Genomic DNA, 15246 nt, shown 5'->3' with positions numbered 1-15246 from the left:
AACTCTCCCAGAGTTTCTGGCAGTCTCCCGGAAATGGCCTCAATCTCCTGGTGACTATTAAAAGCAATTTGGGAGATTTTAATAGGCCAAAAGTCCAGTTGGTGGCACAGCAGGGCTAAGGCAGGCTCCCTGCCCGCACTGGCTCTGCGCAGCTCCCGGAAGCGATGGGCATGTCCGGCTCCTAGGCCCAGGGGTGGCCAAGGGCTCTCTGCACGCTTCCCCCACCCCAAGCTCTGACTCCACAGCTCCCATTGGCTGTAAACCACAGCCAATGGGAGCTGCAGGGGTGGTGCCTGCAGGCAGGGGCAGTGCGCAGAGAGCCCCTAGTCCCCCCCTGGACCTAGGAGCCGGACATGCCGATCGCTTCCAGGAGCCGTCCAAAATCAGCGTCACCTGGCCAGAGCCTGCATCCTGAACCCTCTCCCACACCCCAACCCCGGCTCCACCCCCCAGCCCAGAGCCCGCAACCCAACCCCTGCCCCAGCCCTGAGCCTCCTCCCACACTCCGAACCCCTTGGTCCCGCCCCCAACCCAGAGCCCACACCCCCTCCTGCATCCCAACCCCCTGCCCCAGCCCTGAGCTCCCTCCCACACTCTGAACCCCTTGGTTCTGTCCTCCCAACCCAGAGCCCTCACCCCCTCCTGCATCCCAACCCCAGCCTGGTGAAAGTGAGTGAGGGTGGCAGAGAACAAGTGACGGAGGGAGGGGGGATGGAGTGAGTGGGGCCTGGCCTTGGAGAAAGAGTGGGGGGGGCAAGGGTGTTTGGGTTTGTGCGATGAGACAGTTGGCAACCCTATGCGGCTACAATAGGCTTCCTTGCTCACCTGTCTCACCCTGCCCTCCTCTGCAAGCCCCTCCATTGCCTGCCCCTCTTCCATCACCACCCCAGACGCAAGCCTCTTATCCTAACCCCCAAAGCCCTCCAGGATACAGCACCCTCCACCCGCTTCTGCACTATCACACTATCATAACACTGACCCCTGCCTTCACTCCTTCAAGCACAGCAGCCTTGGACGACCACGTTCCCCACACAGACCTTGGGAGAGCGTGTGGGGCAGGGATCATCTCTTCCTGTGTTTTTACAGCACCCAGCACAAGGAGCCCCAGTCCTGGCTGGGGACTTTGGGCACTATGGTTGTACCAATATACACTGTGACTCCGAACAGAAACGAGTGATCAGTAACAACATGTCAGGTACATCTTTTACTGCCCAGAGACTGTTTTTTCCTTCCTTTCATTTTCCACTTTGTTGAACTTTCAGGCAAGTATTAAATGGACCCTTAGCAGGGGATGGGTGTGGTTGGTGAACAGGAAAGATACCCCAGACCAAAGGGAGCTCATGGAATGACAGGATGCTCTCAGCTTCTGTGTGTCTGTCACTCTGGTTTTCTCATCCTGCAGTTTCTCCTTCTAGATGCCTGCTAAGGGCCTGATCTAACTTCTGTTACAGTCAATTGAAAGAGTCACGCTGATTTCTATGGGCTTTAGATCAGGCCCTAAGGGAAGAGAGGCTGGAAAGGATTGTGGAAGGATGTGGCCTTCGGTGTCTATCACAAGAGTCATTAGGGAGGGACTCCGCACAAACAGGGGTGGAGGTGACTTCCAGGGATGAAATGACGGTCAGTCTCCACCCTGTGCTCCTTGTGGGGTTGGAGACCATTTCCCCAAATCTCCAGCCATCTCAGAGACAATACCCAACATGACCCCACAAAACAGAGCAAACTCCAGGCTTTTAGTAGCCAAGAGGATATTTACAAAGCAGGAGTGGTGTCAGGGTTCCCTTCCCAATCTGAACTCTGGGGTACAGATGTGGGGACCCGCATGAAAGACCGCCTAATCTTATATTCCACCAGTTTAAATTAAAATATTCCCCAAGGCACAAATTCCTTTCCTTGTCCTTGGACAGTATTGCTGCCACCACCAAGTGATTTAAACAAACCTTCAGGGAGTGGCCATTTGGAGCCCTATCCTCCCAAAATATCCCCCCAAGCCCCTTCACCCCCTTTCCTGGGGAGGCTTGAGAATAATATACTAACCACTTAGTTACAATGTGAGCACAGACCAAACCCCTAGTTTTTAGGACACTGAAAATCAACCAGGTTTTGAAAGAAGAATTTTATTAAAAAAAAAAAAAGTAAAAGAATCACACCTGCAAAATCAGGATGGAAGGCAACTTTACAGGGTAGATAAAAAGACTGAAAACACAGAGAATTCCCCTCCAACTCTGCTTTCAAGTTACAAACAGGAATGAAATTACCTCTTAGCATAGGGAAAATTCACAAGCTAAAACAAAAAATAATCTAACGCATTTCCTTGCCTTACTTACAATTTTTGTAATTTTAGATGCTCATTTCAGCTATGTTTCTAGGAGATGTTTTTCCTGCCTGGACCCTCTCTCTGTCCGAGAGGGAACAAACAAAGAGCACAAACAAAACCTCTCCCCCCCGCCCAGATTTGAAAGTATCTTCTTTTCCCATTGGTCCTTCTGGTCAGGTGCCAACTAGGTTAATTGAACTGATTAACCTCTTACAGGTAAGGGGATTCTGTATCTCTGGCTAGGAGGGATTTTATGTTACTGCATACATAAGGGTTGTTACCCTTCCCTTTATATTTATGACAAGTGGGGAAACTCAGACCCCCAACCAGCCCTAATGATCCACACTTGTGTGTCATGCCCAAGAAACTGACTGACTATCAAGAACATTATTTAGCAAATTGTGAAAGATGTGAAATGAGTTTAGGAATCTGTGGAGTGTGGGAGGAATTCTAGAGAGACCGCACCGTGGCAGGTGTGAACTGGGTGCCTGGGACAGCCCTCACTGAAAACGCCAAGGTCAGGGCAGGCTGTAAAAGGGAGAGCAGATCCTCCCAAAACTAGTGGTTAACCTGAAGTTAGACTTACCGACCAGCCACAAACTGCTCCTGATCCCCACACTGGTTATCAGGAAGCTGAAAAAAGAAATCACACAGCCCCCTTTATTGCATTCCAGTTCTCTGGCTCCCAATCTGCACCTAGATCCAGTACAGTGAGAAGTTATTTAAAAACTCTGTTCACTATACAACATGTTCTTCTGAACCCCAAAAAGCCAGCCACATTGCCAGGCCAATATTAGTTTGGCTCTTACCCAAAACACCATGTTGCCAGCCAATCCTTTAATGTCTAGTACTAAAGTTTATTATAAAGAAAACAGAAAGAACAAGAAGAGAGTTATTAAATGGTAAAGCAATCAGATACATACAGAGACTTCAAAGTCCATATATCAGGATCTTAGCAGTATAGGTTGGTTGCTGGCTCAAAAGTCCCTCTGGACAACATCTGCAGCTTGGATGGGTCATTCAGTCCTTCGTTCAGAGCTTCAGTTTGTAGAAAAGTCACTCCAGAGGTAAGAAGCAGAAATGAACACAAAATGGAGAAGATACAACTGCCCTTTATATTCTTTTTGCCATCTGGCTTGTACTTCCTGTGTCCCAAACACAAGCTTCACAGCTCATGAGCATGGAACAGCCTTAGAGTTCTCTGCCCACAGGCATGCCCCCACGTCTTGCTGACTCTTATGGAAAGGAGCCAGTGGATAAACCTTGGGTTCATTGTACCACTGATGACTGTTGATGGGCCATCGAACAGGCTAGGCGGTGCTGATGCCAATCTGTCTGGGGGTGTCACCCAGAAACACAGCACAAGTTTGGAAATACAGATAACCCCTACATATCTCTAAATCACAATTCAAAGGTGATACAAACATATAAACAAGATTATCCTACTTGGCAAATTATAACATTGTCGCAGGTACCTCGCACGGCATATCAGGTCCAATTCCTTGCAATTTTATAACGTTGGTATCAACAATACCATGAAGTGTCCCACATATTCCATACAGTGTTACAGCAGGTGAATGGGCGGCATGGCAGCTCGTGCAATTCAATGTTGGCAAATGTAAAGTAGCGGGAGTACTCCTACTGGCTGAAAATAACTGTAAGCTCTCAGGAAAAAAACCCATGTGTCACCTGGGTGCATTCAAATACATGGCATTTGAATACAGCCAACTCAAAGCTTTACATCTAGAAAGAAGCAATGCAGGCCACACCTGAAGAATGGGAATTTGTCTCCTGGAAAGCAGGGACTCTGAAGAGGATGTAGGGGTCATAGTGGACAAGCAAGCCAGCATGAGCTCTGGTGTGAATCAAAATGGCTCGAGGGCTGGAGCAAATACCTTACAGTGGAGACTTTAAAAAAAGCTGAATCCGTTTAGCTTATCGAAAAGATTGAGAGGTGACTTGGTTATGTAGCACTCACAAGGGAATGTCAGGGTTAAATTACCTGTGCTCTGCCCCTTTACAGTTTGGAGAACACAGTCGTGCCATCAGGATTATTGTTGTTGTGTCCCAAAGAGACTGAGCTGGTGTGAGGCTTGTGCTGGCTGCACTAGATATTTCAAGTTTAAGAAAAGCTCAGTTTTAAACCCATGGTCCCTGGATGGGAGTGTGACACTTGGTGAGCACAGGCAGGAGAGGCTGAACTGCAGGGATCTGACCAGAGAGGAGGCTATCTAGAGCGGTTGCAGGCTGTTCCAGGGAAAGCTGCCAGAAGGTAATGCCAACAGAAAAGTGATTTTGCATAAAGAAAGTTTTCTCTGGAAGTAAGAGGGGAAGATTTAATTTGCAAGCACTATAGCTGGCTGGGAGAGAATTAAAGTACATTCTTAGGAAGGGAGGAGGAAAAGATGAGCATTAAGAGAAGTTTGTGACTCTCTAGGCATTTCTGGGACAGATCACAGTAAAAATGCATCAAAACGCCATTTGGTTTTAATCAAACATACAACAAGCCACCTATACAGTGAAGAGCAGGGGGAGTTGGAAGATCAGGGATTGACTACATGACTGGCATTAAGAGATCAGATTTTACAACTAATTACTACAGCAAGAAAAGAAGTTCCTAAAGTAGAAACAGTTCAGAAATAGCATACTGCAAAATGAAAGGAGCTTGAAACACAATTTCAGGAAAGAATGAAGGAAATTACAACCCAAACCCCTGTGAACATGTGGAACATTGGAAGTCAAATAGAGGAAAATAGAAAGGAGCATAAACTGTGGCAGCCAAGTATTAAAGTATTATTAGGCAGGAGGCCAAAAAGGAATGTGAAAAGCAACTTAGCAAAAGACACAAAAACTAACAGCAAAAAAATGTTTTAAGTACATCAGAAATGGGAAGTGAGGCCACTGGACAATCAAGGTGCTAAAGGAGCACTTAAGGAAGACAAGGCCACTGTGGAGAAGCTAAATGAATTCTTTGCATTGGTCTTCACTGAACAGGATGTGAGGGAGATTCCCATATCTGAGCCATTCTTGTTAGGATACAAATAAGAACATAAGAACGGCCATACTGGGTCAGACCAACGGTCCATCCAGCCCAGTATCCTGTCTACTGACAGTGGCCAATGCCCGGTGTCCCAGAGGGAATGAACCTAACAGGTAATGATCAAGTGATCTCTCTCCTGCCATCCATCTCCACCCTCTGACAAACAGAGGCTAGAGATGCCATTACTTACCCATCCTGGCTAATAGCTATTAATGGACTTAACTTCCATGAATTTATCCAGTTCTCTTTTAAACCCTGCTATAGTCCTAGCCTTCACAACCTCCTCAGGCAAGGAGTTCCACAGGTTGACTGTGCACTGTGTAAAGAAGAACTTCCTTTTATTTGTTTTAAACCTGCTGCCCATTAATTTCATTTGGTGGCCCCTAGTTCTTATATTATGGGAACAAGTAAATCACTTTTCCTTATTCACTTTCTCCATACCACTCATGATTTTATATACCTCTATCAATCAAAGGAGCTATCCCAGATTGAGTTATCAATAGAGGAAGTTTTGGAACAAATTGATAAATTAAACTACAATAAATCACCAGCACCAGATGGTATTCACCCAAGAGTTCTGAAGGAACTCAAATATGAAATTGTAGAACTACTAACTGTGGTATGTAATATAGTCCGTAAATCAGCTGCTGTACCAGATGACTGGAAGGTAGCTAAATGTGATTCCAATTTTTAAAAAAGGATCCAGAGGTGATCCTGGCAATTTCTGGACAGTAAACCTATCTTCAGGACCAGGCAAATTGGTTGAAATTATAGTAAAGACAATTATCAGACACATAGATGTACATGATTGTTGGGGAAGAGTCAACATGGCTTTTGTAAAGGGAAATCCTGCCTCACCAATCTATTAGAATTCTTTGAGGGGGATCAACACATGTAGACAAGGGTGATCCAGTGGATATAGTGTACTTGGATTTTCAGAAAGCCTTTGACAAGGTCCTACACCAAATGCTATTAAGCAAAGTAAGCTGTCATGCGATAAGAGGGAAGGTCCTCTCATGGATCAGTAATTGGTTAAATTGTAATTGGTTAGGAAACAAATGGTAGGAATAAACGTTTTCAGTTGAGAGAGGTAAATTGAAGGGTCCCCAAGGACCAGTGCTATTCAACATAATTCATAAATGATCTAGAAAAAGGGGTAAACAGTGAGGTGGAAAAGTTTGCAGACAATACAAAATTTAAGATAGTTAAGTTCAAAGCTGACTGTGAGGAGTTAAAAACAGATCTTACAAAATTGGTTGACTGAGCAACAAAATGGTAGATGAAATTCTAATGTTGATAAATGCAAAGTAATGCACATTGGAAGACATTCACAACTATACATATAAAATGATGGGGTCTAAATTAGCTGTTATTACTTAAAAAAAGAGATTTTGGAATCATTGTGGATAGTTCTCTGAAAACATTGGCTCAATGTACAGTGACAGTCAAAAAAAACTAACCGAATGCTAGGAACCAATAGCAAAGGGACAGATAATAAGACAGTAAATATCTTAACGCTACTATGTAAATTCTTGGTATGCCCACACCTTGAATACTGCTTGCAGTTCTGGTCATCCCATCACATAAACATATATTAGCATTGGAAAAGGTAAAGAAAAAGGGCAACAAAATTAATTAAGGGTATGGAACAATTTACATCTGGGGAAAGATTAAGAAGACTGAAACTGTTCAGTTTGGAAAAGAGACGACTAAGGGAGAATATGGTAGAGGTCTATCAAATCATGACTGGTGTGGAGAAAGTGAACAGGGAAGTGTTGTTCACCATGTCACATAATACAAGAACCAGGGGTAACCTGATCAAATTAATAGGCAGCAGATTTACAACAAATGAAAGGAAGTACTTCTTCACCCAACACACAATCAACCCGTGGATCATTGCATGGGGATCTTGTAAAGGCCAAAAGTGGCTTCAAAAAAGAATTAGCTAAGTTCATGGAAGATGGGTCCATCAATGGTTATTAGCCAAGATGGTCAGGAATGCAATCCCTAGCCTCTGACTGCCAGAAACTGGGAATGGACAACCTGGCATGGATCACTCGATAATTGTCCAGTTCTGTTCATTCCCTCTGAAGCACCTGGCATTGGCCACTGTCAGAAGACAGGGTACTGGGCTAGATGAACCATTGGTCTGACCCAGTATGGCCGTTCTTATGTATTGGATAGAAGATAATCTCCCAGTGACCCATTTAAGAAGCTTGAAGTTACTAGAGTTACTGGAAATAAAAGATGAGCTTGATCTTAGAGCTTGCAATGGAACTGAAATCCCTTACAAGTCCAGTTCCAATTAAGCAAAGATGATGACATCTTGATTATTGCTGTGCTGGTCAGTCCACAAAAACTGGAGAACTGATCACTGGTAACATTGTTATTGAGGAGATAGTCAAACACCACTGCTGCAATTCATCTGAAGCACCAGCACCTAGTCTCATTACCAATCCTTCACAGTTTACAGCGATAACAATCCATTAACCTATGTCTTCACTTCTGCCCGACTGAATGCCAGAGCACAACAGTGGGTTGCAGAATTAGCTGACTAACTTCAAAATTAAATATCATTCAGGGAAATCTAACGTAGAGGCAAATGCTCTATCCAGAACGCCCCCAGGAAAACAATATGATGGGCTGCACAGAAGAAACAACGAATGTCATTAATGCTGTTCTACAGCCCTTGGATGTACAAAGAGATGGCAAGGTAGCTTGGTTAGTAGCTATTACTGCCAATTCTTTGGCTGTAAGAGTCTTCTCCATGGGCATTAAATCCACCCTCCAGTCTATTCCATGAGAAGACATTTTGGCGGCTCAGAAAGAAGACCCAGTGGTAGCTAAAATTCTCCATTGCAAGTCCAGAGAGAACAAAAGAACCCAGGAGGATGTGGTAAGGTCTTTGCTTTGAGGTGTGGGTGATATTGGTTGCATTTGGATACTTTATCTGAAACTGAGTTACAAAATCAACTGGTATTACCTGAAAAATACAAAAGGCAGGTATAGGGAGAACTGCCTGGAGAGATGGGACACTCAGGAGCCGAGCGGGTAATAAGTCTCACAAGAGATGGGTTTTATTGGCCACCGACTGAGGAGGAAATAAAACGTTATAATACTAGATCTGTACCTATTTTGTTAGCGGACATGTCAGGCCGACATTATATTTATGAGGGGAAAATGTAGCACTCACAGGGGAATAATGGTTTTAATTGACCTGTGCCCTGTCTCTCTAATGTCTGGAGCCCTGCTGAAGAGAGAAAGAGCCATCGGGAAGCGAGGGCTGGTCCCAGAGAGGTTATGGTGTCCCGGGGAAATTGAGCTGGCGTGGGGCTTGTTTAGGCTGCATGGTTTTGGAGTTTGGTTTTTATATTAAGTTTAATAAAACATCAGTACCATTACAGTGTAATTGTTACAGTGTACAGAGAAAGCAGCAGGTACTAAATGGCTCTTTAATGCAGCAGAGAAAGGCAGAATAAGAGACAATGGCTAGACGCTGAAGCCCGACAAATTCAAATTAAGATCCAAAAACTTTTAACAGTGCAGGTGATTTACCATTGCTACAAACTCCCCAGGAAAGGGGAGGATTCTCTGTCTCTTGCTCTTTTCTCATCCAGACTGGCGCCTTCTGGAAGATGCTTTAGCCAAACACCATTTCTTGGTCTCCATACACGGGTAAATGGGTGACAGATAATGGCCTGTGCCATGCAGGAGGCCAGGCTAAATGATCTAATGGTGCCGTCGTCTGCCCTTAACACCTGTGACTCACTGTGGCGAGCACAATGAGAACCTCCATTCACATGTGGTCAGAAAAGCATGAAGAGTGCTGTAAAACAATACTGAGATCATGCTGCCATTCTCAGCAGCACCCCTGCCCACTGCGCCTAGTTCTGGTCACCACATCTCCAGAAGGAGACAGCTGACATGGAGGAGGTGCTCAGATGCATGACAAGAATCTTGTTCCATCCTCTGAGGCTGCTGGCTGTGGCCACTGCTAGAGACAGCATACTGGACTAGATGGGCTGGGAATCTGGTCTGGGGGCGCATTCCCAATGCTGCTGTTTTGATCATGTTTTATATTAACTAGTTTTTGGACTTTTCAACTCATCACATTTTTGGCATACGGAGGCTCCCATACATCCCATGCTAGGTCTGTGTCATGTAGCAAATACTTGTCGATTGCAAACATGTATCAAGAGCTTCACCACCACATTTACCAGTATTTCTGCAAAAAGGAAAAAAAAAAAAAGGAAGGCGAGGCACATCTGCAGCGCTTGTGAGCCAGGTCCAGCACCATGGAGTGACGGTGGCGCATGGACTGAAAGTCAAAGAGGGATGGAGAATGGGTGTTCAGCAGGGCGGAAAGGGAGTGATGAGGGAGCATGCTTGGACAAACTCATCAATAACTTTAAGCCCTGGGATGCTGTGATGTCCCCCTCTGGTGTTATCTGGACTGGTGATCTGCTAGGTCACTCAAATCCTTGACTCTGGGAGCCAGCCTTACCCTGCTCTTCTGGGAGAACCCCACTCCTGGGCTGGTCACGCACAGCCTCTGGCATGTAAGCTGCTCCCAGCTACTTGCAAGCGAATGACATTAGCCAATATCTCCGGTACCAGACACAACCCTAGGAGCCTCCATCTTGCAGTGTCCAGTTATGCCCACTGGATGCTGCAAGCTTACATAAGTTTGTCAATTTAACAAAGAAACTGATATGTACCAGGCTTGTTATCCCAAGGGGAGACTCTGACATACTTCAAACCAAATGCACTGCTTCAGATAGAACAAACAAACAGATTTATTAACTACAAAGATTGACTTATAATCACTTAAAATCTAAGCACAACAAGTCAGATTTGGTCAAATGAAATAAAAGTAAAACGCATTCTATGCTGATCTTAACGCTTCCAGTGCCCTTACAAACTTAAATGCTTCTCACCACAGGCTGGCTGGTTGCCCTTCAGCCAGGCTCTCCCCTTTGATTAGCACTTCAGTCGCTTGGTGGTGATGTTTGTAGACGGAGGTGGAAGAGAGAGGAAGAGCATGGCAAACGTCTCTCCCTTTTATCGTGTTCTTTCTTCCCTCTTGGCTTTACCCCACCCTCTTCAGAGTCAGGTGAGCATTACCTCATCGCAGTCCCAAACTGACTAAAGGAACGAGGGTGACTCACTCGAGAGTCCAACAGATCCTTTTGTTGCTGCCTAGGCCAGCGACATTTGTTCCTGTGAGGCTGGGCTGGGTTTGTCCCATACATGCCCTGATGAGGTGTGAACTGCCTCTCTGCTCTTGGAGAGTTTTTGCCTGGGCTTATTTTAAGCCATGAGGATACATTTTCAGCCTCATAACTATATACATGAAATTATAACCTATAACATTATTGTAACAATGCTCAGTGCATCATGAGCCTTCCAAGGACACCCAACATGACAAACTTTGCATTGGATACCAGACAATCATTTTATAAGGATGAACATGGGGGTGTAGAGTGCTCCCATGAGGTACAGAACGTCACAGATGCTGCACATATTGGGGTATACGAGCCAGCCGCTTTCCACGCTCCTGGGCTTCATTTCCTTTCCCCATCATCTCTTTCCTTACATAGCTCACTACAGTGTCTTTTCTAATCCCTGACTTTGGTTCCCTCTCTGTCTCTCTTGCTGCCCTTCCCACCCTGCTTCTGTTAGGGAGAGGCTCAGCTCGCCATGGTTACAGTTGCGATGAACTTGCCAATCTAAGCCTGATTTCCCGGTCCCCGCACTTCACACACATCTCCTGCTCAGTCCCTGCCCCAAAAGCTTGCAATCCAATTGAAAACAAAGGTGCAACTGAGGTGTGTTGCAAACAGCCCTCCTTTCCCCCAAATCACCCCCCCACATACACTCATTGCTGCAGTCTCACCCTCCCCCACCTGCGCACACACACACACACACACACACACACACACACACACTACCCCACTCCTCATGAAATCACTCTCCCCACCCGGGCACACCCGCACGCACTCCTGCTTCCCTGGCACAATTCTCCCTGCTGGTGCCTTCCTGCTCTCACCCCACAGCCACAGGCCTGGGTAGGATCCTTCCTGCTTTCCCAAGTCTGTGCCGCCTTGCTTGCTCTGCGGTTTGGGTGACTTGGGCGTGGCTGGCCCATAAGGGCTTGGCAGCTGGAAGACAGTCAACTCCCGGCACCCCCAACGGGGGGATTGTAGAAGACTCCAGGACTATGAGGGCTTGGAAGGTCCTAGCTCAGGCCAGCTAGGCCCCGGCTGATCTGGGCGGTTGGATTCCCAGATTTTCAGCCCTCTCATAAAGGGTGGAAGATGCACAATCTGTAACCGTACGTGACAAGTTCCTGAAACGAGGACGCAGCGTGAGCTACAGAGCGTTTCCCAGTATGGGACTGAACGTGAAGTCGTCCCTGCTCTGGCTGGAGTGTATTGGGACATACAGGGTTAGCTGTGGGTTGCTATAGTCAGCATAACTAGGGCACAAGGCAGGTGTCCCAGGAAAGCACTAGGGTTGCCAGCCATGCAAGCTTTCCCATTAAGACAGGAGGGGGAGGAAGCTGCGGGACTGTGCCGAAGATTTCCGCATTCTGCCCCAGTGCCGAGGCTTCCAGAGACACCAGCCAGGCTCAGCAGCCCTACTCTACTGCCTGCTCTAGGCAAGCGGGAACAAACAGAGCTGAAACCCAGCCGCACGAATAGCCCCGACTGAGATCCCTGCCTGGGTTAAATGCACCCTGGGGCAGCACCCACACCCATAAAAAGCCAATGGTCACAAGCCATTGTCCATCGATTCCTCACCAAAGAGTGCGGAGAAGGTCAAAGCCAAGCAGCAGAGCGAAGGGCTGGGGAGCCGGGTCCTGGCCATGTCGCCTTTCTGCTCAGAGCTGAAACAGTCCAGCGAGCGCGACAGCTCTTTATCTTAGACCTCAGCTAAAGCAAACAAGCGGTGTGAAGCTCTGACTCACGCAAGAGGTGGCCACTGCTAATCGCACGCTGTGCCACGCTGACCACACTCTTGTGGACCCGCCTCAGCAACGCCTTCAGCTCCCCGACTGCCCCGAGGCACAGCCCAGGGGACCCCTCGGCACTGCCGGGGGGTTTCTGGGGAAGGGGCAGTGCGTGTGTGGAGGGAAGGGGGAGGCAGGAGTCCCAGAGGAAGGCCCTGGCTCAAAGGACGGGACCCCTTCTTCCCATACAGCCTCAAGGGCCCGAGGGAGAATGGCCATTGGAAGATTGGGGTTGCTCTGAAAAGGGAAAGCTGGTTCCTACAGCCAGGAAAGAACCGTGCTGGGGTGCTTAATAATTAACAGTGCTCCAAAAACCGTGCCTGCCGCTTCCACCCAAACCCCACCAGCGCAAACAGCGCTGCCCAGATAAGCCAGGAACCAGAGGGCTGAGAACAGAGTTACTAAATAATACATGCTCGGCTGGGCGGTAGCATGCAGCTTTCCAGACAGAGTTCTGTTCCTGCTCAGTGGCGTGAGGAGGAGCGGGGGTGACCTCCAAGGGGCTGGCCCGGCCTGCAAGCAGCTGAATGATCCTGAGTGGGATCCCTGGGTGCTTCCGGGCCTGGCCTGGCCCCTTCTCAGGCTCAGGTTGACCATCCCCGGCTTCGACTCTCCAGGTTCTGTAGCTTCCATAATTTGGTTCAAGCTATTCCTCCTTTCCTGCCAGCCCCTTATCTCTGAACTTTTCTTTCTTTGGTTCAGAAAACACTGGTTTGTGGATGAAGTAGGATAGACTGTAATTCATTTGCATCGGGCGTCTGACCTGGCTGTGGGGAGCAGTGTTGTTAACATGGGCTATGCTGCTCCATGGCAGCTACTAGCACAGAGTTTGCATACAGCTTTGTTTGCCTACAAAGACAGCCAGCGAGAGGAGGTGGCAAAGATCTTGAGCGCTTCCTGTTTACCGCTTGCCCCGCCTCCCAGAATCACAGCTAGCTCGGCCCTATTTTAAATACAAAAACAGAAACACTTTTAATGATCACTTATGAAAAATATTACATTTTGAAATTGTACAGAAAAATAATCTTTCAGTGCCTCCCCATCACACCCAACAGAAGGGTCTGATGGACATCTAGAAACAGCCAGCATGAGATGGATTAGAGGGGTACAGTCCAGGCTGGAAGAGTGGTTAGTATCTACAGGAATAAATTATGTGTTATCAAAAAATAAAGCGAATACACAAGATTTAAGAAGTCCATTGAATAAACCAAAATAATAATTGCACAGTATGATTTCAAATGCTGAAGGCGTCCTTAGGAATCAGTCGTTAGGATATTAGGCTATAAGGTTATTCTAGAGTGTTACACACAGGTTAATAGCACATGCTCACAACCATCTCCTGAAGGGAAGCCGCAGAGGCCCTGTTACGCAGGGCAGGGCAGGGCCCCGGGTTCAGGAGCCTGGGGGATCTTTACCAAGTGCAACTCCATTGAGAGCCCCAGCAGAGGAGAACAGACCCCGGGGAGACTCGAGAGCAAGTTGCTTCAGCCCCATGGCTGCTGCTCCAAGCAAGGCACAGGCCGGTCACCATCCAGGCCTGTCCATACTCGCAGCATGCCCGCTCTCTGCGCCCTTCATGGATGCCATTCGCCAGCCATGGGTAAACTCCCTCCAAGCACCACCAAGGTGGCACCATGTGGGGTCGCACATGGGAGGTCCCTGTCCAGCCACAAGGGCGGAAGCAGAAGCTTAAATCCCACAGACACCATTGGCCACGCAGTCCCATCTCCCCCCAGCTAGCAAGTGGATCTTTCAAGCCCTGTGGTTATGGCTCCCTCAGGCTGGAAATAACCAAGCCTGTACTGGGGTCAGCTCAGCCTTGCCCTGCCCTGCGCCAGCCCAAGGGAAGGGCAGCTCTATGTCTACAGGTTCCAGTTCTACCTGACGCTGAAATCCCGCAGATGGGTTCAGACCGTCTGATCTCAGCAGGACTTTTCCTACAACAGTGGTTTTCAACCTGTGGTCCGCAGCCCCCTGGGGGCCCACAGACTCTCGCGAAAGGTGACGATGAAAACAAGGTTCCGGACCCCAGGAAAGGCATTCTGTTTTTCGGACCAACCAAAAGTATGTGGATACCCCCACCTACAGGTCAAACCCCAGACGTGCTGTCGTTACCACACAAGCCCAAGGCCCTTTGCAGTCTAACATTTCTATGAGAGGAGTCTGTGGACATAGATGCTGGAACTACGGGGGCGAGGGGTGCTCCCGCACCCCCTGGCTTGAAGTGGTTTTCATCATTTACAGGGCTACAGTTCGGTTCAGTGGCTCTCAGCACCCACACTGTACAAATTGTTCCAACATCTATATCCGCAGAACACAGTTTGAATTTCCAAAGGGGCCCGCGCCGCCATCCGAAATTTGTTCGGGGTCTGCAGCTGAAAAAAGGTTGTAAGCCCTTGTCCTACAAGAAGCAGCAGGGGCTGAAGTCCATGGCAGGAACTAGCAACACCAAGAGCAGCGGCATTCCTTCAATAAACAGTCTGCGGCCAGCAGCCTCCCCACACGGAGGGGATCCGGGCTGGCTCCTAGCTCTCGGGGGAGTGGGCCGGGGCCGGAAGGCGTTTGGAAGGATAACCCTGGGAGCTGGCAGGGTGCGTATCTGAGGAAGCCTGTCCCTGGGAAGCTCCCGCAGTCTGTGCGTGATGCCGTGCGCACGGCTCCCCCTCACATGCTCAGCCCTGATTCACAGGAGCTTGGAGGTGGCTTGGTCGCGATGTTTCCAGTCTGCTTTGCTTGGGATTAATGGCCATTTCCCCAGCCACTCCAGCATACAGAGGGCACCCAAGCTGCTGGATGCTTACACCAGGGGACCCTGCTTGGCTCTGGGGCAGGCACCATGACTGGACCGCACCCATTCTGTAAGGGGTAGAGGTGGTT

At 48.0% G+C, this 15246-nt stretch overlaps 1 protein-coding gene across 1 annotated transcript in view; it reads right to left on the bottom strand.

Moving 5' to 3' along the window:
- Positions 1 to 14284: 14284 nt before the first annotated feature.
- ESAM (endothelial cell adhesion molecule) overlaps positions 14285 to 15246 on the bottom strand; it is an 84406-nt gene continuing 83444 nt past the window's right edge. Inside the window, 1 exon segment of the mRNA XM_038380737.2 lies at positions 14285 to 15245. Within this exon segment, the coding sequence (XP_038236665.2) occupies positions 15042 to 15245 (204 nt within the window). The 3' untranslated portion in view covers positions 14285 to 15041.

This window comes from Dermochelys coriacea, chromosome 22 (assembly GCF_009764565.3).
Source record: "Dermochelys coriacea isolate rDerCor1 chromosome 22, rDerCor1.pri.v4, whole genome shotgun sequence".
In the NCBI taxonomy this organism is placed as follows: Eukaryota; Metazoa; Chordata; order Testudines; family Dermochelyidae; genus Dermochelys; species Dermochelys coriacea.
This window is presented reverse-complemented; position numbering and strand designations above follow the sequence as displayed.